Source organism: Pteronotus mesoamericanus, unplaced genomic scaffold (assembly GCF_021234165.1).
Source record: "Pteronotus mesoamericanus isolate MK-2021 breed Mesoamerican mustached bat unplaced genomic scaffold, CSHL_Meso_final contig_59, whole genome shotgun sequence".
Classification (NCBI taxonomy): Eukaryota; Metazoa; Chordata; class Mammalia; order Chiroptera; family Mormoopidae; genus Pteronotus; species Pteronotus mesoamericanus.
In genome coordinates, this window is record NW_026555206.1 from 4068730 (window position 1) to 4091762 (window position 23033).

General features: G+C 36.2%; 1 protein-coding gene across 4 annotated transcripts in view; it reads left to right on the top strand.

Annotated features, from left to right (window-relative positions):
• CCSER2 (coiled-coil serine rich protein 2) overlaps positions 1 to 23033 on the top strand; it is a 212363-nt gene that overhangs the window by 27033 nt on the left and 162297 nt on the right. For all 4 annotated transcript variants that reach the window (XM_054580458.1, XM_054580460.1, XM_054580459.1 and 1 more), the window contains exon 2: positions 20942 to 22394. In XM_054580458.1, coding sequence (XP_054436433.1) covers positions 20981 to 22394 — 1414 coding nt within the window. In that variant the 5' untranslated portion in view covers positions 20942 to 20980. The remainder of the gene's footprint in view (positions 1 to 20941; positions 22395 to 23033) is intronic.

Consider the following 23033-nt stretch of genomic DNA (forward strand, 5'->3'; position numbering starts at 1 on the left):
TGGTTCATAGGCTGATGTTCAATCCACTGAACTGCACCGGCCAGGGCTCTCATTGTGGTTTTAATTTGCATTTTTCGGAAACTATAAAACTCCTAGGAGAAAAAACATAGACAGTAAATTCTCTGACATTGCTGTTAGTAATATTTTTTTTTGTGATATTATCTCCCTGGACAAGGGAAACAAAATAAAAAAATAAACAAATGGGACTACATCAAACTAAAGGTTTTGCGCAGCAAAGGAAACCATTGACAAAATGAAAAGACAGCCTACTGAATGGAAGAAGATATTCACCAATGATTCATCTGATAAAAGGTTATTATGATTAGTGATTTTGAACATCTTTTCATATGTCTGTTGGCCCCTTCTGTATGTACCCTTTGGAGAAGTGTCTGTTCAGGGCCTCTGCCCATTTTTTAACTGGGTTGTTTTGTTGGTGTTGAGTTATATGTGTTCTTTCTTTATAAATTTTGGACATTAAACCCTTATCATCTGTTTCCTTTGCTGTGCAAAAACTTTTTAGTTTCATGTAGTCCCATTTGTTTATTTTTTTATTTTGTTTCCCTTGCCTGAGGACATATATCAGAAAAAAGTACTGCTAAGAGAAATGTCAGAGATATTATTGCCTATGTTTTCTTCTAGGGGTTTAATGGTTTTTGAGTCTTATAATTAAGTCTTTAATCCATTTTGAGTTTATTCTTGTGTATGATGTTTAAGAAGATGGTCTAGTTTTATTTTATTGCATATCTCTGTCCAGTTTTCCCAACACCATTTATTGAATAGACTGTCTTTATCCATTGTATGTTCTTGCCTCCTTTGTCATATATTAATTGACCACCTAGGGGTGGGTTTATTTCTGGGCTCTCTATTCCATTCCATTGATCTGTTTGTCTGTTTTTATGCCAATACTGTGCTGTTTTGAGTACTATAGGCTTGTATAGTTTGATATTAGGTAGCATGATACCTTCAACTTTGTTCTTTTCAAGATTGCTGAGGCTATTTTGGGTCTTTTTTCAGTTAGGCTTTTTTAAAATAATGTTTTATACTGAAAGTTTAATATTTATTTTTGAAAAAAACTAAAGAAGTTAGGCGCCATATATATGAGTATGGATTGACATTCCAAAATAAAAAAAAAATTAAGCAAGAAGGAAGCCATCAGGGAATGGATTGGTTTGTTAATTGGGTTTAATAACCCAGTGTGGTTTAATTACCCAGTGTGGTTTGTGGAAGGTTGGGAAAAAAATCAATATCATGAATTTGCATACCTGTTTTAACCTGGCAAAACAGGATCTTATACACTGAAGCTCATAAGCCAGTTCTGTAGGATCTTAGATATTGCCAGTAGTTGATATATAGTGCCTAGCAGTGTCAAGGTATGTTAGGCTTTATATGTAGTATATGTGTTGGTATTGTGCATCTGAGGTAAAACAAAAATTCTCATCAAGACACTGTTAAGGCTTGTACTATTCATTCTTGCTTTCAATCTACATTTATAAAACACCAGTTATGTGCCAGGCTGTATCCTAGGATTGGAGAGAGGAAACAAATGAGTAGAAAGCATAGTCTCCGTTCTCAAAGAACTTGGCCTCCAGTGAAGGGAACAGATACCTAGAGTGGTATGAGTAACACTTCTTGACTTGTTGACAAGAAATAGGAGATCACAACCTAGCCAGGTGGTCTCGGGCTCTGCAGACGTTGTGTGATGCTGTGAAGGATGTATGCATTCCACGCAGAAGAAACTGTGTGCAAACACACGTTGGTGGACCAGCATCATATGTTGTGGGAGCTGTGAGTCCCACAACTCCTCAAAAATCAATCATGAGCCCTTATAAGTAGTGGAATAATCCTGGGTTGATTACTAATTACACAGTCCACACAAACACTGAAAATTCCCTGACCTGGTTTTCCCACATTGAACTTCATTCTCATTGTATGTCCTGACACCATATTTTAGAATATTAAGTTTTATTTTTATGCGTATTTTACTGTCTAATCTTTGATGGACCATTAGCTTTGTGAATACAAAGTTCATGTCTGTTCTAGTCATAACTGTATTCCTAGTACCTTGTACAGTGGTTGACACATAATGAGTGTTCAGTAAATATTTAGCCAACACATACATGGTATTATGGATAACATTGTGATAGTGTTTATGGAGAGCATACAGTAATAGCTTTGTTAGAAAAGAGAATGTGACTTAATGCATTCTTTTTTTTAGCTTTGAGTTCTTTTCCTTTTAATTTCAACCCAGATTTGTTTTCTTTTCCTTTCCTGCGAGATGGAGATTAGCCCTCTAGACTTCATAAAGAACACGCTTGTTTCTTAAGTTGCTTACCTATACTGCACTTGCCTCCCATGATCTGGAGGACATATGCAATTACAAAATAGGACATCTTGTTTGAAATTAAGTTTAGTTAACTCCTAGATTAAAAATTTTATTAAAGTCAAAATTGTTGGAAAATCAGATGGTGACCAAAGATCAACCTTTCTTTGCAGATTTTTTTGAGCATCAGTTCAAGTAGTTGGCTCATGCAAGAAAAACCTGTCTTCAGATAACAGTATCACACTTTTGGTAACATGCTCATGCTGACAGGCATGTACACACTGAGACACTGAGGGGAAAAGAGATTCATACCTTCCTTTGTATTCCTTACTTTGCTTTGCTCACATCCAAAAGTTTATGAGTTGACAGGGAATAGAGGAGCTTCTGTAATTGGGATCCATGGACCATCAGCATTTGTTTTGTGAAGTTTGTTCCTCAAATGGACCCCTATAACTTCCTCCCACTGTTAAGGATTCAAAGTGATGGGAACATCTAACTCTTAGCTGACTTTTTAAAGTTTTATTTTCAAAGGATTACTTAACTTAGGCATTACTATACTGATAATATTTTATACAATTGAAGATTGACAGGGAACTTATCTGCTGTATGGGCACTTGCAACTCTGAAGGATCTAGAACAAGAAGTACATTTTTTTATCCTGAAATTTTATGAGAATGAAGACTGCACCCCAGTTCTTCTTTTAGCTGGAAACCTCTAATCAGCTTTTCAGTGAAATAAATGAGTCATTTTAATAACTGAGAAAGGCCGTTATCTTTAGGTGTTTACTGAATTATCAGAGAGCTTATAATAGGTGTTGGTATAGGTCTAGCTCCATGTATGTTATTGCATTCTGAATATCAGTGTTTGGTTATCAGAAAAATTTGTTCCCTGATTTCCCCTGGTTGGTTTATTGTGTATACATTTGTTGTTCAATAACATTTGAGATTAATATTAAAATACTAGCTTCGTAATTTAATATAGTTTCTTAATATATAGTAAGTACTGTCCTTTCATAGCTTAAATATAATAAGTGAGCTAGGGGTAATGTGGTGAGGCTTTGTGCCATGCTGATAGGAAACCGAATATGATGCATCACTTTGAAACTTGATTGGATACATTGTGTTGTGATCTGCCAATTTTGGTGGAAATATTTTGTTTTGCTTAAAAAATAAATTATTAATATGAAAAACCTACAGCCAATATTATACTCAACGGGCAAAAACTGAAAGCTTTCCCACTAAGATCGGGAACATGACAAGGCTGTCCGCTCTCACCGCTTCTTTTCAACATCGTATTGGAAGTCCTAGCCACAGCGGTCAGACAAGAGAAAGAGATAAAAGGCAAACAAATAGGAAAGGAGGAAGTAAAGCTATCATTGTTTGCAGATGACATGATAGTGTACATAGAGAACCCTGTAGACTCCACCAAAAAACTCCTCAACCTAATAAGTGAATTTGGCAAAACAGCAGGATACAAAGTCAACATTCAGAAATCAAAGGCATTTTTGCACACCAGCAATGCAATAGAAGAAGAAGAAATCAGAAAAAAAATACCATTCGATATAGCAAGAAGAAAAATAAAGTACCTAGGCATAAATTTAACCAAAGACGTAAAAGGCCTGTACGCAGAAAACTATACAACATTGAAAAAAGAAATTAAGGAAGACACAAATAAATGGAAGCATATACTGTGCTCATGGATTGGAAGAATTAATATCATCAAAATGTGCATACTACCCAAAGCAATTTATAGATTCAACGCAATCCCTATTAAGATACCAATGAGATATTTCACAGAAATAGAACAGACATTTCAAAAATTTATATGGAACTATAAACGACCCCGAGTAGCCTCAGCAATTTTGAGAAAGAAAAACAAAGTAGGAGGGATCACAATACTGGACATCAAACTCTACTACAAAGCCACTATACTCAAAACAATCTGGTACTGGCACAAGAACAGATCCATAGACCAGTGGAATAGAGTAGAAAACCCAGAAATGAGCCCAAGTCTCTATGGGCATCTAATATTTGACAAAGGGGGCAGAAGCATAAAATGGAGCAATAATAGCCTCTTCAACAAACGGTGTTGGGAAAGCTGGACAGCTACATGCAAAAAATTGAAATTGGATCCTCAGCTGACACCATACACAAAAAGAAACTCAAGACGGATAAAAGACTTAAATAGAAGTCGCAACACCATCAAAGTCCTAGAGGAGAACATTGGCAGGAAACTCTCAGATATCCCACGCAGCAATTTTTTCACTGGTATGTCTCCTAAAGCAAGGGACATAAAGGAAAGAATAAACAAGTGGGACCTCCTCAAAATAAGAACCTTCTGCACAGCTAAAGAAAACAGCAGCAAAATGAAAAGGGAGCCAACCCTATGGGAAAATATATTCGGTAATGATACAGCATATAGAGGTTTGATCCGCAAGATATATAAAGAACTCACTTGACTCCACTCCAAGAAGACAAAAGATCCAATCCAAAAATGGGCAAAGGACCTGGGCAGACACTTTTCCAAGGAGGAGATACAGAGGGCCCAGAGGCATTTGAAAGGATGCTCGGCATCACTAGCCATCAGAGAAATGCAGATCAAAACCACCGTGAGGTACCACCTCACACCGATCAGAATGGCCATCATAAACAGATCCACAAACAACAGGTGCTGGCGAGGCTGTGGAGAAAAGGGAACCCTAGTCCACTGAAGGTGGGAATGCAGACTGGTGTAGCCACTGTGGAAAGCATTGTGGAATTTCCTCAGAAAGCTGAATATGGAACTGCCTTTTGATCCATTGATTCCCCTGCTGGGACTATACCATAAGAATACCAAAACGCCAATTCGAAAGAACCTATGCACCCCAATGTTCATAGCAGCACAATTTACAGTAGCCAAGTGTTGGAAGCAACCTAAATGCCCATCAGTAGGTGATTGGATCAAAAAGTGATGGTACATATACACAATGGAATACTACGCAGCAGAAAGGAAAAAAGAACTACTACACTTCGCGACAGCATGGATGGAACTGGAGAGCATTATGCTAAGTGAAATAAGCCAGGGGGCGAAAGACAAATACCATATGATCTCACCTATAAGCGGAACCTAACCAACAATACAAAGATGCAAGGAAAATAAGACCAGCAACACTGAAAGGAAAAGAAAGCAACAGAGACAAGAGGGAAGGAGGGAGGGGGGGCGGGGACAAGGAAGGGAAGGGGAAAGTCAAGGAACATATAGCAAGGACTCATGAACAAAACCAAAAGGGAAGAGCTGAGGGAGGGAAGGAGGGAAGGGGCAAGGGAAAGTGGTAGGGGGTAGGCAGAGACAAATGTATTTGAAAAAATAAAAATAAAATTTAAAAAAATATATATAATTTAAATTAAAAAATAAAAATTATTAAACATCTCACATGCGTAAACCACAAAGTAACATCTGACAGCCACTTTTCCATCATCTATGACCTCTGTGTCAGGTACTCAGGTGTGGGAAAGGCCAGGGATGCCTGTTGTTCATATTACTTTTTGATAGTGTTTTCACAAAACATCCCTTGACAAGTGTCAAAATAACAGGGCCAGATTGGCTCCATGAGATTGCTCTGTTAATCTGAAAATAGTCACCTAAGATAAAAGCTGTGATTAGGTACTATTATTTATCCATAGTTTACACATGAAAAAACATTTAATGATGACCAAGGAATTTGTCCTAGGCTACACCTCTAGGAAGTAGTGAGCCTAAATTTCCAATTTGGGCAACTCTACAACACTCTTAACCATTACCCTTTACCACTTTCCTAGATAGTTTCCCTCCTAGTGGAAACTCTCAAGCTTTGATTAGGTCAGTTTATGGCTCATGGTACTGCTAATTTACGAGTCCTTTATCATTTACGGGAGGGGTTAAGTGTAGGGAACCAGGCATTGGGAGTCCTCTGAATAGAAATTGGGGGAGTGTAAGGGGAGGGAGAATATGAATGCTAAATGGAGGAGGATAATGTATAATGATCTGTAATTTATTACATATCTCTTTCTCTTATGAAAGCATCCTTGCTTGGATTTACTTTTTTAAAGGAAAAATTATATATGGACTTTTTTAAACATACTAAATAGAGAAAACAGTATGGTATGTGGCGAGCCCCCCAGTGTGTTACCATTCAGCTTTTAACAGTTATTTTATCTATAACACCTTTTTTGAGCAGGGTGGTTGTGGGGAGAGGTGATATTTAATAGAATATTTCAATGCAAATCCCAACATATAGTTTCATGTTTAAAGACTTGGTATTTGTAATGTAAAACAGGCTTGCTTTTTTTAAAGTATGGGCATTAAAGTCATCACTCCCAACAAAAATAGTAAAGTCCTTAATATGATTCAATTCACACGCCATGTTCAATTTTCCTGAATTGTCTCAAAAACAGTTCTTTATTACTGGAGCTTGATTAAGTTAGGATCCATACAGGGGCCTCACATTGCATTTGGTTAATGTGTCTATTGACATTTCCTTTCCATTTATTTGTTGAGGAAAGAAACTGAATCCTTCCTCTTACAGATTTCTCATGTTCTAGATTTGGCTGGTTTTTATGTTCTTTGTCTTTCTTGTAAACTGATCTAGGGGCTGGGATGGATTCAGATTGTTTTGGCAAGAATATTTCATAGATGGTACTGTATATATTTCCTCATCTCATGATAGGGCTTTTAGATTGACCCAGGTTCAGGTGTCTTTTTCACCTAATGGATTTAGCAATCATTAATGATTGCTACCTGAATCTATTAGTTCATTAGGGACTGCTTGTTAATTAATATCAGATACAGCTGATTTTCTTATTTTGTGATTCCATTACTTTTCTGCATTATTAGTATGATTCTTCTATAGAGAAACCTTTTACCATCAGCTGTTTCATTACCTGGAAATACAGGAAAGACAGGAGGGTTTGCTACCCTGTCCCCAGTAGTTTAAGGCTGTGTTTATAGGATGGAAGGATTCAGAGAAACAGGTGGGGCTGTGTTCTTGTCCCAGGACAACCTCTGATCACTTCCTGCATGCTTGTGTCATTGAGAAGGGGCTTGTTCATGTCTTTCCCTTAAGAAACAGGTTGAGGCCCATCAAGAGGAGCTTGCTATTCCAAACTAACATTATTACTCCACATTTGGCTTTTAAGCACACATGAAAATGTTAGTCTGTTACTCCTTTTTTGGTGGTCACCTCTTTCTCTTATGCTCTGCCAAAAGGAAAACTGTTAAATTGTCTTGTTTCTCCTTGAAAGACCTTGGCTCCCTTTGAAATTTGGCTTGCTTGCCTTACAATGTAAGCTCTCTGATAGGCTCAAGAAAAATTTAGGATTTTGAATATTATCTAGCTCTTTCAGGTTGTTAGGTAGTAGTGAAATTCATGCCAGTGGTCTGCATCCAAAGTGGAAGTGGAAGTCTTATCTTCCTGTAAATGGAATGATGTTGTGTGTACTTTTAAATATCTGAATTCTTTCATTTAAAGGATTTTATTAGATTTATGTTGTTACATGTAACCAATAGTTAGCTTTTTAAAATTACTGTTGTATTCTATTATGTCAAAATTACTATTAAAATTTATTTTTCAGTGATACTATACTTTCAATACATGTAAATTTTAACAAAGTGTTTTATTTTGCGGTATTTATTGTGTGTGTCACATACTGAGCAGGCTTGGGGTTGGGTAATGTATACTGATAGAGCAGACCACAGTATATGTGATCAGTGAACTTACAGCCTAATAATTATCCATCCAATGTTAATTTTACCCAGTCACTCTTCCCTCTGACACGTGGCCCTCCAAACCCAGCTCTCATTGCCTGTTTAATTTAATTTAGAAACTTTGCTCCAGCAGGTCCTAAACAGACCAAAATGCAAATGATTGCATGATGGGATTTTTTTCAAGCACCTACGGTTTGTAAAATGTCTGTGCTTAATTGTTATGCCTATATCTTATTTTAAAAGGCAGTGTAAACTACTCAGATATTAGGCTCAGTTGTTATTCAGGCAGCATGTTACCTATCTTTACCTAGCCTTTACTCAGCACTTTAATGTCATATGCATGCTCCAAACATTCATTTGAATTCGACCTGAACTAAGTGGTAAAATTTGGAGGTAGAGTTTTTTTGGTTTGGCCAGGGGTACTTCTGTTTCCTCTTTATCTGCTACTATTCTCCTCCTCCCTTTAGTTGAAATTCAGGAGGTAATACACCTTGAATTTACATTTTATAACATTGTTTAATGTTTCTAAGCCACAAATCCATTTAGAGCCTAACTTTCACAAGTTGCTTTGATCCCCATCTGCCCAATTAAAAAGTTGTAGCTGGAGGTCAGCTTGATTCAGCAATGAGGCTTTGTTGAGATTTGGTGTGCTGCTCTCTTTAAAACCATGAAGAATCTGTAATGAAGCTGAACTGTTTTCAACCTTTGCTTTCAGCTGAAGGTGTCATTTTTGCTTATTTAATTGCCATAATTAAGCGTTTGAATCAGCTTGTGCAATGGATGAAAGCCAGGAAAACCAGAGAAGAAGGGGGTAATGGTTGAGTAACACCAGCGGAAGAAAAACAATTGTTTTTAAAATTCAAATGTAATTCAGATAAAGTTACCTGCCTGTGAAAGCAGGTTTCCAGAAGTGACTGATAATGGGTATGTAGCCATCAACATTGTTCAGGTAATTATTTGCTCTTGGACTCAATTGTGAATTTATGCCTGTGTAAATCTCTAAAATATAGGCAATTCATACCTTCTGAAAAACTATTCGAAAACTAAAAAAAAGGAATGTGAGTGGGTGGTTCCCTGGATGATAAGGCAGTAGATATGAAAGGAGTTTGAAAGAGTGAAAGCTCTGTCTCTCTGCAAAACTTCTCCTTTAATTAATACCTAGGTTCTTTGTAGTCCTTACACTTCTCTAACCTTAGCTATCCAGTTCCTTCTGTCACCCTTGTACCTAGCTATCAGTGAGCCTCTTAGAATATTTCATTCTTTTGTCAGGAAGGCAGTTGGCATAGACCCTGGAATCAGGTAGACTTGAACCTGAATCCTCTTCAGTAGTTTAGGAACTTGGACTTTGGACAACAATTTTAGCGTTTCTGAATCTTGGTTTATCTATTTAAAGTGGGATAAAGTGTACCACCTTATATTGCTATGGAAATTAAACAAGGATAGAGTGGTAGGCACCTGTTGTGTAAGTGCTCAGTAATGTTTGCTACTTCTTTTCCCTTCTCATCCAATTGTGTATTCCTTTTAAAAGCAAAAAAAACCTGTGATTTATTAGTTCTTTAAAAAGGAATTTGTAAGTAATTTGAAACTTTTTTCAAATGTGAGATACCAGTACTGTAAATCTGCTATACTTTTAAAAATTGTTCTTAAAGAAATTAGCTCTGAAAATCTCAGACCTTTCTAAGCCCTGTACCAGCAGGCAATATTGAAGTACTTTAGAAATTGTTATATCATTAGGTTTTATAGCCAACATGTACTTTTTCAGATTATTATGACTCCATTTTTTTTGTTGAGTTTTATTTATTTTTAATTAAGTTTATTTCAGTAACATTGGTTAATAATATTGTCTAAATTTCAGAAATACAACTCTATAACTTGGTATTTCTATATTGTGTGCTTACTACCAAAAATCTAGTTTCCTTCCATAACCATATATTTGATCCCCTTTATTCAATTTGTCCACTCCCATCTTCGTCTCCCTCTGGTACCCACCATTCCATTGTCTGAATCTATGAGTTTTTGTTTTGTTTTGTTAGTTTGTTGGTTTTTTTTGTTTTGTTTTATGTTCTACATATGAGTGAAATCATACAGTTTTTGTCCTTTTCCATTTGACTTATTTTAGTTAGCATAATACCTTCCAGATCTATCCATGTTGTCATAAAATGCTGTATTTCATCTTTTTTATGACTGAGCAATATTCCATTGTACAAGTACTGCAGCATCTTTTCCATTCATTCATTGATTTATCAGGTAAAGTACATCAGGATAGCATAGCTACTGAAATAAGCTAGATTCACAATGTCTTACTTCATTTCAAAGTTGCAAGTTAATGTAGGAGGAAGTTTCATGAATACTTAGAAACAGAAAGTAGGTCATCAACAAATGAAGTGTCAAAATTTATAATATAAGCAGATACAGAAACTTTAGAATTGAGCCCTCAGATTAGCTTAGACTTTATTTTTAACTGGGGTAACTTTTCTTAAAATAATTTTTTATTTTTCAATTACAGTTGATGTACCATATTATACTAATTACTTTCTGGTGTACAATTCAGAGATTGGACATTTATATAACTTATGAATTGATCACCTAGATAAATATTGTACCCATCTGACACCATACATAGTTATTACAATATTAATTGACTATCTTCCCTCTGCTGTACTTTACATCCCTGTGACTATATTGTAATTACCAATTATACTTCTTAACCCCTTCACCTTTTTCACCCATATCCCTCTCCCTGCTTCCATCTGGCAGCTGTCAAAATTTTCTCTGATTCTATGAGCATTTTTCTGTTATGCATGTTTATTTTGTTTTTTAGATTCCACATATGAGTGAAATCATGTGGCATTTGTCTTTCTCTGACTTATTTCACTTAGCAAAATACCCCGTAGGTCCTTCCATGTTGTTGCAGGTGGCAAGAGTTCATTCTTTTTTTATGGTTGAGTCCTATTCCATTTTATATATGTACCACTTCTTTATTCATTTATCTTTTGATGGACATTTAGGTTGCTTCTGTATCTTGGCAATTGTAAATAATGCAGCAGTAAACATGTGATTATATATGTCTTCTCATTCAGTGTTTTGGGTTTCTTTGGATAAATAACCAGAGTGGAATTGCAATGTCCTTCTTTTTCTCTTGTTATAGCATTTGTTTTAAAGTTTATTTTATCTGGTAAAATATTGTTACCTCAGCATTTTAAAAATTCCATTTTCATGAAATATCTTTTTCCATCCCTTTGTTTTCTAATCTGTGTGTCTTTCAATCTGAAGTGAGTCTCTTGTAGAAAGCATGTGTAACGACGATCTTGTTTTTTTATCCATTCAGCCACCATATGTTTTTTGATTGGAGCATTTAATCCATTTGCATTTAAAGTAGTTGTTGTCAAGTCAAGGAACAAGTATAAAGAATCCGTGGACAAAGCCAAAGTGGGGAAGGATAGAGGGTGAGAAGTGGGGGTGGGTGAGGCAGGGGAAAGTGGTGGCTGGAAAATGGAGACAAATGTATTTGAACAATAAATGAAATCTTATTAATCATCAAAAAACCCCCAAAAAACAAACAAATCAGTTGTTAACAGAAATGTATAATTGCCATTTTATTATTCATATATTTGATCTTTTCTTCTTCAAGAAGACCACTTAACATTTCTTGTAATACTGGTTTGGTGGTGATGAACTCCTTAAGATATTTCTTGTCTGGGAAGCTCTGTATCTGTCATTCAATTCTAAATGATAGCTTTGCTGGATAGAGTAATCTTGGTTGTAGGTCCTTGCATTTCATCACTTTGAATGACTACATGCCAATCCTTTCTGGCCTGCAAATTTCTATTTTGAAATCAGGTGCAAATTTTATAGGAGTTCCTGTGTAGGCAACTACCTGCTTTTCTCTTGCTGCTTTTAATAGCCTCTCTGTCTTTAATCTTTGGCATTTTAATTATGATATATCTTGATGTGGGCCTCTTTAGGTTCATCTTGTTTGGGATTCAGCAGTTCCTGAACTATTTCCATCACCAGGTTAGGGAAGTTTTCTGTCACTATTTTTTCAAACAGGTTTTCAACTCGCTCTCTTGCATCTCCTTCTGGTAACCTCATAATGTGAATGTTGGTATGCTTGAAGTTGTCCCAGAGGCTCCTTAAACTATCCTCATTTTTTTTTTTTTTTTTGGATTCTTTGGTTTGTGTGTATGTGTGTGTTCTGATTGATTTTTTTTCTGCTTATCTTCCAAATTGCTGATTCAATCCTCTGCTTAATCTGCTCAATCATTGATTTCCTGTAATGCATTCTTTATTTTAGTTATTTTATTCTCTATTTCTGACCAGTTATTTTTATGTTTTCTACCTCTTTGTTGAAATTCTCACTAAGATTATCTACTTTTCACCTAAGTTCATTGAGCATCCTTATAAGCAGTGTTTTGAACTCTGCATCTGGTAGATTGCTTGTCTCCCATTTTGTTTGGTTCTTTTTCTGGAGTTTTTTTCTGTTCTTTCATGTGGGACATGTTTCTTTGTCTCCTCATTTTGGCTGCCTTCCTATGTTTGTTTCTGTGTATTAGATAGAACTGCTACATCTCCTGGTCTTGGTAGAATGGCCTTATGTAGGAGGTGTCCTGTAGGTCCCAGTGACACGGCCTCCCCAGTCATCCAGCTGTTGGCATGTCAATGGGAGGGATTAACCCCCAGGCCTATTGGCTGTGAGGATTGACTGTAACCACAGCAGAGGATCTGCTGTGCAGGGGCCCACTCCAGAAGCAGGACTCGCTTCAGCAGGGCTCTAGGGCTCACTGAGTCCACACCTTGAGTGCGTTGCTCATGGAGGTGGTTGGGTGGTGCTTCAGTGTGGACTGAAGCTGTTCCCTGGGCATGCTGTCTCTGGGGCCTCCTGGGAGGTCCAGGCCAAGGTCAACCACTGCCTATGTCCTGCCTCAGGGCACCTGGCATGAGCTACAGAGTGATCTGCAGAGGACTGCTAATTTGCAGGACTTGGAAGTGCTGGCGAGAGGCCAAGCTGTGAACCAAGGCTAGCTGCTGCTAGTATTGGGCCTGGGCTACTTAGCAAGAGGCATAGGCCTGGATGGAGGCCAGATGCTGCTTGTTTAGGGTTTGTGAACCTTTGAGAGAGTTTTTAGAAAGTCTGAAGCATGAGCCAAGACTGGCTGTTTGTATGGAAATCAACTTGTGGGTGGACCCACAAGTTGGGTGGGGCACGGTCTCAAGGAATCACCAGGACGGGGCAAACAGTGTTAGCCAGGTTGATGAAGAGTCTCATATCATGCCTGCCTGCCTGGCTCTGTTGGGGGAGAGCTCAGCAAAGGAACAGTGTCCTCTGCCAGCATTTCTGTTCGGGAGAAAGCTGCCTCTCTAGAAGTCACTGTGAGGCCAGACATTTCAGTTTTTCCACGTATGTCCCAGGAGCCTTGTAAGCTGCTGTTGGAGTGCTGGAGCTCAGTGCAAGTGAGTCTGAGTACATCTGTGCATGGGCCCTTTAAGAGGGACTCTAGAAGCCCTCTGTCTTACTCAGCCACAATCCCTGCTGGTTTTCACAGCCAGAGTTACGGGGATTTCTCTTCCTGACACTGGAACCCTGGACTGCTTGGTCTGGTATGGGACTGGGTTCCCTCAATCATCAGTGAGGACCTCCACAACCGAGGTATTCCTCCCAATTTTTAATATTAAGAATTTTTAAGATTTTATGTTATTTTTAGGGAGGGGGAAGGGAGAGAGAAAGGAAGAGAAACATCAGTTTCAGAGAAACATTGATTGGGTTGCCTCTCGCACATATCCCAACCAGGGACTGGGCCCACAACCCATGCATGTGCCCTGACTGGGAATTGAACCAGTGATCTTTGTCTTTGCGAGATGATACTCAACCAACTGAGCCATGCTGGTCAGGGCTTCTCCTGGTTTTTACCTGCCACACGTGAGTGTGGAACCAGTGGGTTCCAGCCCCCTGCCCCTCCTACTAGTTTTGGTATGTCTTCTTTGTATCCTTAGTTTTAACACTTCTGTTCAGCTAGATTTCAGATGGTTCTGAATGTTGATTTTTCTGTAGTTGTAATTTTGATGTGGTTGTGGGAATATATGAGTATCACACTTACCTACACCATCTTTACCTAGCTTAGATTTAAGACCATAGCCCAAGATTATTGATATTTATGTTGCAATTATCTGTGCATTTAGAAATCAGTGAATGTTCTTGATAGGAAATAGTGCATTCAGGCTCTTATCTTTTTATTTTTCCCAAATGGTAGCACCCCAGATACTTTGGAGTAACAATGTGCCTTTCTTGTGGGCTTATCTTGTGACTCTAAGCTATTAATACTTAAGATGTTTTTAGGACATAACATAAATGATCTCCATTTTAGACAATAAAATAGGGGCATAGAGAAGTGAAAGAATAGAATGTTCAGTCCTCAGTGTACTTGTGACAGTCAGGGAAATGTCCTTTCTGTCTTACAGACTGGCTCACCAGAGGACAGAATCCTTAATCTGAGTTATTTGCAAAATGACTCATAGCTAATATCATTTCCAGTTTCCTTATGATTATGCTGAAACTGTTTATACTTGTGGGAGAGTGTTGTGTGATAAAGACCATTATCAAAAATGGAGATGGCAGTCATCTGGCATGGATATCACCACTGTTCTGCTCATGGCAGATAATGTTTGATCATGGTACTTTATAGTAGAGTCTACATTTGACTTCAGAACCTTTTTCTACCTATTGCTCAAGGCAGCTACTACCAGTTAATCACAGGCACACAAAGCAAAGTTATTTTTCAGTTTTGACTTAATTATTTATTAAATTCATTTGTACTGAGAGAGTAGGAATTTACTTACAAATTGAGGATCTATCAAATTTGTGGTCCTATAGCAGACCCCAATTATATGGGATTCAATTTATGGTTGCAACAGGTTTACTTTCTTATGGGTTAAGTAGACATGCATACAATTATAATACAGACTTAGCTACATTATTGTTATAAAGGGAATCGAGAAGGATGCAAGATCAACTCTTAACTGGAAAGGTCTGTGGGTATAGGGATTTTGGAACTTGAGAGTAGGACCTTCAGGTGGTCTTTACAACTTTAGGACAAGCTTAAAAGGAAGAAAATATAGGATGGATTTTGGGGAATGACAAGCAGTGCATTTTGGCTTGAATGCGTAATACTGCAAAGATAGAGTTTAGAACCAAAGAGAGAAGCTTGATCTCTGTACCAAAGATTTTGAGTTTTATTCAATATTTTGTTGTTCCTGGGACACACATAGTTTTTAATCATTAGAATGATATGATCAGATCTGTGCTTTAAGAGAATAATTGTTGACAGTTTGAGTAGAAGTGAGATTGAATCTTAATAATGTAGGAAGCCTTTGTAGTAATATAGAAAGAGAAGATGAGGGTAAGCATTAGAACTGTGTAATGGAAATAGTGAATTTAAAATCAGTTTTAAAGAAAAAAATTGGTAAGCAAAACATACTAAACTTAGGTTGAAGTCTGGAGAAACTGAAATGGTAATTTATGAAGTAATAGCTGTTGAATTAAATCTTTTTTATCACCCAATATTATTATGTCTTTTAAAATATATTTTATATAATATAATATTAAACTTAATTATAAATACTTTTTTGGTTAGATTGAATTCTTAAGTCTTGTTTTGGCATTGAATAAGTTGGCTTCATTTTTAAAATGCAGTTTTTTAGTTAAAACTTTTTAACATGGGAAGAATGTGAACATATGTAAATATTTAAGCTGTAATGATTTAAAGGTAAAAGAAGTCTCCTTTCGCCTAATTCTCACTTCTCTAAATGATAACCACTATTACTATGTTTAAATATAGGTACACACACATCTTTATGTTATATCTATTTCTATCTTTTGTTACTTTTATAAAAATATGATCCAGTGTACAATTTCTCAAAGTAACAAAAATAAACACATTCATTTATGTATGTAGCATACAAAAATAAGAAGCAAGAGCCTATGATTTTGAAATTATGTTGATCAATACTTTAGTATTCTTACTTAGAAATGATCTAGTGAGCCAATGGTTATCCACTGATTAATTTAATATTAGTCCAAGGTCTTAGGTTACCTTTAAAGTTCTTGGAAATTATTTGTAAACTGACATACTATAAAACAGTGTTGAAATAAAAAATTTGTCAGAATAATTCTTCAATTTAAACACAGACTTACATTTTCATAATCTTAAACATTGTGTCGGAGCAATACTGGCTTGTTTGATCAGTAACCTTATATACATTTCAAAAAGGTTACTCTAGTAGAATAAATATATATGCTTATACTTAACACTAATAAGAAATCAGAAGACAAACCTATTTTATTAAACCAATTTTGTTTGCTAGACATTTATTTAACCTAATATGTGAACTTGGTTCTTAAAACCTTTCTGAGTTAGTTTCTGTAAGAGTAATAAAAAAAGTAGAACACAATTAAAATATTAGATCAGCTTACTTATTTTGTGGGAATTTTGGTAATATTCAGTTTAAGTAAGTGCATATTTATCTCTGTTAGCCAATCAGAACAGAGTTGTTTTATAAGTTTTTATAATATAATTTGTTAGTACCCTCTGGAGTTAGGAAAGCCTTAGGTACTCACAAAGAAAGGTAAAGATCTTTCTGAATTATAGACACGTAGCCATACAAATACTGAGAAACCTTATCATTTCCAGTTTTACAATTTTAGCCATGGCTGCAGAGTTAACACAGAAATATAAAGCTGGACCTGTTCAGATACCAAAAAACTCTTCTCCTTTCTGTTACATTGAAATTCTAAGTTGGTTTGAGCACAAAATAGATACACAAAAGAGATAAATGAACAAATAACTAAAGAATCAGGTTTTCCTTTTTCTCTCATCCAACACAGAATAGATCTATTCTATTGTCCAGTCTTTTGGTGTCTCTGGGCCACACTGGAAGAAGAGTTGTCTTGGGCCACACATTAAGTACCCAAACACTAGGGAAAACTAATGAGCAGAAAAAAAAAAAGTGGGGGGCGGTTTAAGTAAATTTATGATCTTTTGTTGGGCCACCACATTCACAGCAATCCTGGGCTGCATGCAGCCTGCAGGCTGCCTGCTGGACACTGCTGGAACCATTAATTTGTGCATAGTGATTACTAAATGGCAATTCATAAAATCAAATTCACAATCATTGTTATCACCAAAAGGGATAACTTACTGACCACAAAAGAAACAAACAAACTAAATGCAAAAACAATACAAAATTAGAAGAGAGGCAAGTTAAAATAGACGGAATTAGCAAAGTTCTATTGCTTTTCTTTATTCACTTCTGGAAGACAAAGACATGTCTGGACTTAAGCTGTGAAATCTACCACTCTAGCAAGGAAATGACCCAGCTGTGTTGTGTGAATCTACTGGGTATCTTGATGGAATTTCCAAACTGTTAAGGGATAAATTTTAGAAGAGGATAAAATCATGACTTCCACTCAAATAGCAAATGAACACATGTTTAAGATTTTATTTATCTCATTATTAACAAGGTAGTTAGAGAAAATAGCTGGTTCAAAGGAGAATGCAAAGAAAAGGTACATTTGTAGATCAGGAATATTAAAATGAATTTGCCAATGGATACAAGGCTGGCTTCTTCCATAGTAGTAGAAGGAAATCAGCTGTTCAGGACAATTTACTTGCATGCCTGTAGACAATAATTGTTTGCATTACTGTTAATTTTCTACATGTTAACCTCTGTTTTCAGAGTTACCAAATAGCCCAATGATAATTCCTGTAGGATTAAATTATCCACAGACGCTGCAACCATTTCATTGGAAGGGTATCCAGTACTCTCTTTTGCTTATTCTGAAGTCTTAAAATTTTCTTTACAGAGTGATTTTTTTTCTGCCTGTATTCTTGGAAAGTTATGTCTTTATTTTACATATTTCATTAACTCAGCCTAGATATGTATTTGAATCTATGGTTTAGTTTACTTTTCCTTCTCTTCTGTAGATATTTTTTCTCCTTTATTTTAGGGATATTTTCTATTATGTCTGTGTGCTTTTTCTTTTCTACTTGTTCAGGTATCCTACTTCAGGGATACTAATTATCTTTCTTGTCAATGTCTGTCCTACATCTTCTATCTAATTGATATCTTTCTTTTTTTTCTCCTCAATAATCAGGTTATTTTACGTTTTTATTGTTTGCATCAGTTTGATTTCTTTTGTCTTTAGTTCTTTTCTTTTTTGGTTTTATTCCCCCTAATTCATTGTTCTTGTTCATTGATTTCTTTAGCTCTATTTTCAACTTACCTCTTTTGTCTTTTCATCTTCGAGCTTTTATTTTATTAAATATATGCTCTTTGTAGGTTGTTCTCTGTTACAGAGAACTCACTGGGGATTTCCTTATTTTCCTTTTTATGTTTCAGACTGAGTTCTTCCTTTGTTTTTCATGCTATAGTCATTATTTGTCTTTCTCCTTCCTTTCACCCCCTTGTTTATATGCAACTGAAATGTCGGTCCAGCTGTCTGCTGTTACAAAAGTCAATACTTCAGAGGCAGGTGCTGATATAAAGGAAAGTGGTTTAGTTTTGGGTGCTGGCCACCTGGAAGATGCAGGACTCGTGTCTCAAAGCCCATCTCTACCATCTCAGTGGAGGCAGAGGTTTTTATGAGGAGGGAGAGTGGAATAGAACAAAATAATCAGGGAAGAGGGTTGAAAGTTCTCCATGTGCAGACTAGCACAGTCCATTCTGGCAAGACAAATGATGGTCTGGTGTGCATCATCCTGGTTTAGTCACCCTGGGCATACATCATCCTGTCTCTACGTCATCCTGGCTTCATGGTTGAAGGTCAGCAAATCTCCCAGGGCTGGGATCCCTGAAAGTCAGAGTATGTGTCTTTGACGTTAGTGCCTAGGATTCTTATACAAACATGCTGTTCATCTACAAGCTACATCAATTAGTCAGAGTCAGCATTTACAGAGATAATGTCAAAAGAATCCACTGTTACATGTACAGTTAAGTGGTGGTTCTTTTTTATCTTGCTAGGTACAGGCTTAGCTAGATCAGATATTGTATTGGCCCTGATGTAACATGAGTTAATTCTCCAAGCCTTTCTTACCTTAGCTATAACTTTGTTTCCTTCTTTTACTGCACCCCCTGGATGTACCTTTTGTTGTTCTCTGTTTTCTCTTTAGTAGAAGGATATAAAGTGGTAATAGGGGAAGAGCTTTTCAGGCACTTCAGGCTCTCTCTCCTTCCTGTCTCTTTAGATTTTGTTAAGTGTCCTGTAGTGGCCTCGCTCCATCATGCTTAGGGTGTAGTGTATTTCTAGTAGCTTCAGACCCTTCTCTCAATTCAGAATAGTGCCTTGGAAGTCAACAGGTTCTGGTGGCCACTCTGTCTCAACTGAGGTTTCGAAGCTTCTGTGCTGAAGATGTTTTCTAGACTTTTCTAGGGTATGCCAAATTGAATTTTTCCTTCCAAATTGGAGGATAGTCATTAAAACTTTGAAGTTTTATTAACTCATCTATTTTTCTCATTACTGCTTCCAGGCAGTGTAATCAGGCTAGGAGTCGGATCATACTGTACAAAATCTTTCTGTCTACTTTCTAAAGTTCAGAGGTTCTTAGTTTAAACAGTTCCTTGTTTGATGGCAGCTGGTGGGTTTTTTGCTAAAAAAATTATACACACACATGCACACATACACGTACATACATAAATGCATATATTGTTTTCCTTTTTAAAAAAAATATTGGGGACATGAGATTTGGTAATTCTGTTGTACCCCACCATCTTTACTTGAAAGTCTGTATGATTTCCTGAGTATTACTTTTGACATAATTAATAACATATATGCACTCTAGAAATTCTCTAAATTCTTAAGGTCAGGGATGACGTGGAACCAATTTTTAGATTAAAAAAATAAAACTAACAAATTAAAGATAATGTCGTAAGATACATAAGTTTAAAAACATCATTGACCCTTAAGCATATATTTTTCTTTTATTTGCATTTTGCTCTTGTGGGTGCTTTTGTAGACTTTTTATATAATCTCAGTGAACACATAGTTAGTGACCATATTATATTTCTATTAATGTTAGGGTACACCTTTTAATATTTTTGTTTCATCTTTTTAATCTCATCATATGACCTGTCATAATTTATTAAAGTTACTCAATTAAAGGACACTAATTGTTTCTACTTTTATGTTCTTATTTGTGCATTGTACTTTTTCTGTTTGTTGTCTTATATTACCTTTAAAATAAATCAGAGAGGTTGAGATTAATGGACTAATAAGCTTTATTGAATTATCATACTTTTTATTCTGACATTAACTGTAGTGTCTTTTTATATTGCTGGATAAAAATTCTTTTGAGATTGTTGCTTAAAACGACAGCTGATATCTCAGCCCTTAATGCCATTAGACTTTTTGGTGCTATTGTATTCTTCACTTATATCCTTCCCATGACTTGAATGATGAACATTTAAAAATGTAGCCTGGTTTTTATAAGATCATGTATGCTTGTAAATAAACCAAAAATCACATGTTCATGTTGTTGAAGGATATAAAATTACCCAAAGTTAAAAAATAGTTTGGATTAAAATTAAAATATATGCTAGAGAAGTGGGTTTTTAATATATTCTTTAGTAGTTTAATTTGTTATTTCTGGGTTTTGCTATAATCACTTATAGCCCAGGTATATAAAAGTGTTTATAAGTGTTAATAAAAATGTTTTTTATTTTCTTCTAAGTTACTAATTTAATCATTGCATTCCATATTTATGAATTCTGTAAGAATCATGAGTAGTTTTGTGGGTTTTCTTGCATTTAATTATATAAAAATATGCATTCACATTATGTAATAATCTATGTAATTGACTTTATTTAGGAATGTGTAATCTGTTTTTTTGTTTTCTTTTTTTCTCTCCTCAGATTCTGTCAAATTTTAAGAACAAATGTACCTTATAGCTCATGGAAGAAAAAACACAAATCAAGACTTTTTTGGGTTCCAAGTTGCCAAAGTATGGAACAAAATCTGTAAGAAGTACACTGCAGCCAATGTCAAGTGGGACACCTGTTAATTTATTGGGAACTTCCAAGAGTAGCAATGTCAAAAGTTACATCAAAAATAACGGCTCTGATTGTCCATCACCTCATTCATTTAATTGGAGGCCGGCTACTAAATACCAACTTAGTGCACAAAGTGCTGAAGAGTCTAATGATACCCAAAGTTCACATGATAAAGTAACTAACCCTGAAAAACATACATCTGCTCAAGGAATGTTTGCTAAAAATGGGATAAAAGGAGGTTTGAAAAGTGTTTCTTTATTCACATCAAAGTTAGCAAAGCCATCCACTATGTTTGTGTCACCTACAGAGGAGTTAAAACAAAAGTCTTTGTCTGGACCATCTAATTTGGGTAAATTCACCAAAAGCACATTTTTAGGAAGGACTTCATATTCTTCAATCAGTGCTCCAAAATCACAGTTGAATGGATTTTATGGAAATCGATCGACTGGTAGCATACAGAGGCCTAGAGCAAACTCCTGTGCTACCAGAAGCAGTTCTGGAGAAAGCTTAGCACAATCCCTAGACAATATTAAATCTCTTACTTGTGAAAAAATGGTAAGGTCACAGAGTTTTTCACATTCCATTCAGAATTCATTCCTTCCACCTTCATCTATAACCAGATCACATTCCTTCAATAGAGCTGCAGATCTTACTAAGCCTTATCAGAACCAACAGCTGCCCATTAGAGTGCCTCTGAGGTCAACTATGCTAACAAGAAATTCCCAGCAGTCAGAAGTACTCAATGGGAATGAACATTTAGGGTATGGATTTAATAGGCCTTACGCTGCTGGTGGAAAGAAGTTGGCTATACCAAATGGCCCAGGTATAACTTCCACTTTGGGTTATAGGGTGGCTCATCCCCCTCTACTGAAATCTAGTCGATCTCCATTTTCTGGGACTATCACAGTTGATGGTAATAAAAATTCACCTGCTGGCACGTGTGTAGAGGAAGATACTGCACTTTTGGCTAAGGTCAGAGCTACTGACAAGGACCAAGAGCTAATTGAAAATGATAATTATAGAACAGAAAATGGCCAGACCATGAAGCATGATGCTAAAATTAGATACCTGAGTGATGATGTGGATGATATTTCCTTGTCTTCTTTGTCATCTTCTGATAAGAATGATTTAAGTGAAGACTTCAGTGATGATTTTATAGACATAGAAGACTCCAACAGAACTAGAATAACTCCAGAGGAAATTCCTCTCAAAGAAGAGAAGCATGAAAATGAACCACCAAAGGATATATTTGATCCCAAGGAAAATGAAAAACCTTTCAGTAAAACTGATGAGTGGATAGATATAAGTGTCTCTGGTAAATATTAATATGCTTAAGTTTGTTTGCTTTTTCCTAGATAATATAACTGAATTCACATTTAGGGTTATCTTCTAAATCCATGATATTATCAACTTCATGGAGGAATGAATCTAGGTAAAATAGTAGAGGGGCAACATTTTTCTTCCATGTGACTTTTGTCCTGTTCTGTTTTTAACTTTAGAACATCAATAAAAACTTTCTCCTAAAGAATCTTACCTTTGTTCTTTTTTGACTGTCATACCCAGGCCTATTCCTACTTGTTTCAAAAACAATTTCTTACACTTCCCCAACAAGTGACATGCCATTTTATTTTTTTATTTTTATTTTTTAAATATACTTTATTATGTTATTACAGTTGTCCCAATATTTTCCCTTTGTCGTCCTCCACCTGGTACTCCCATTCCCTCCAGTAATCCTCCACTTAATTCATGTCCGTGGATCATGCATATAGGTTCTTTGGCTACTCCATGACCTAAACTATCTTAATGTCCCCCTATTTTGTACCTACCAATTTGTGCTTCTTAATCCCTGCACATTTCCCCCCCTTTTCCCCTTCCCCCTCCCAACTGATAATCCTTCAAATGATCTGCATATCTATGATTTTGTTCCTGTTCTGCTTGTTTGCTTAGTTTGTTA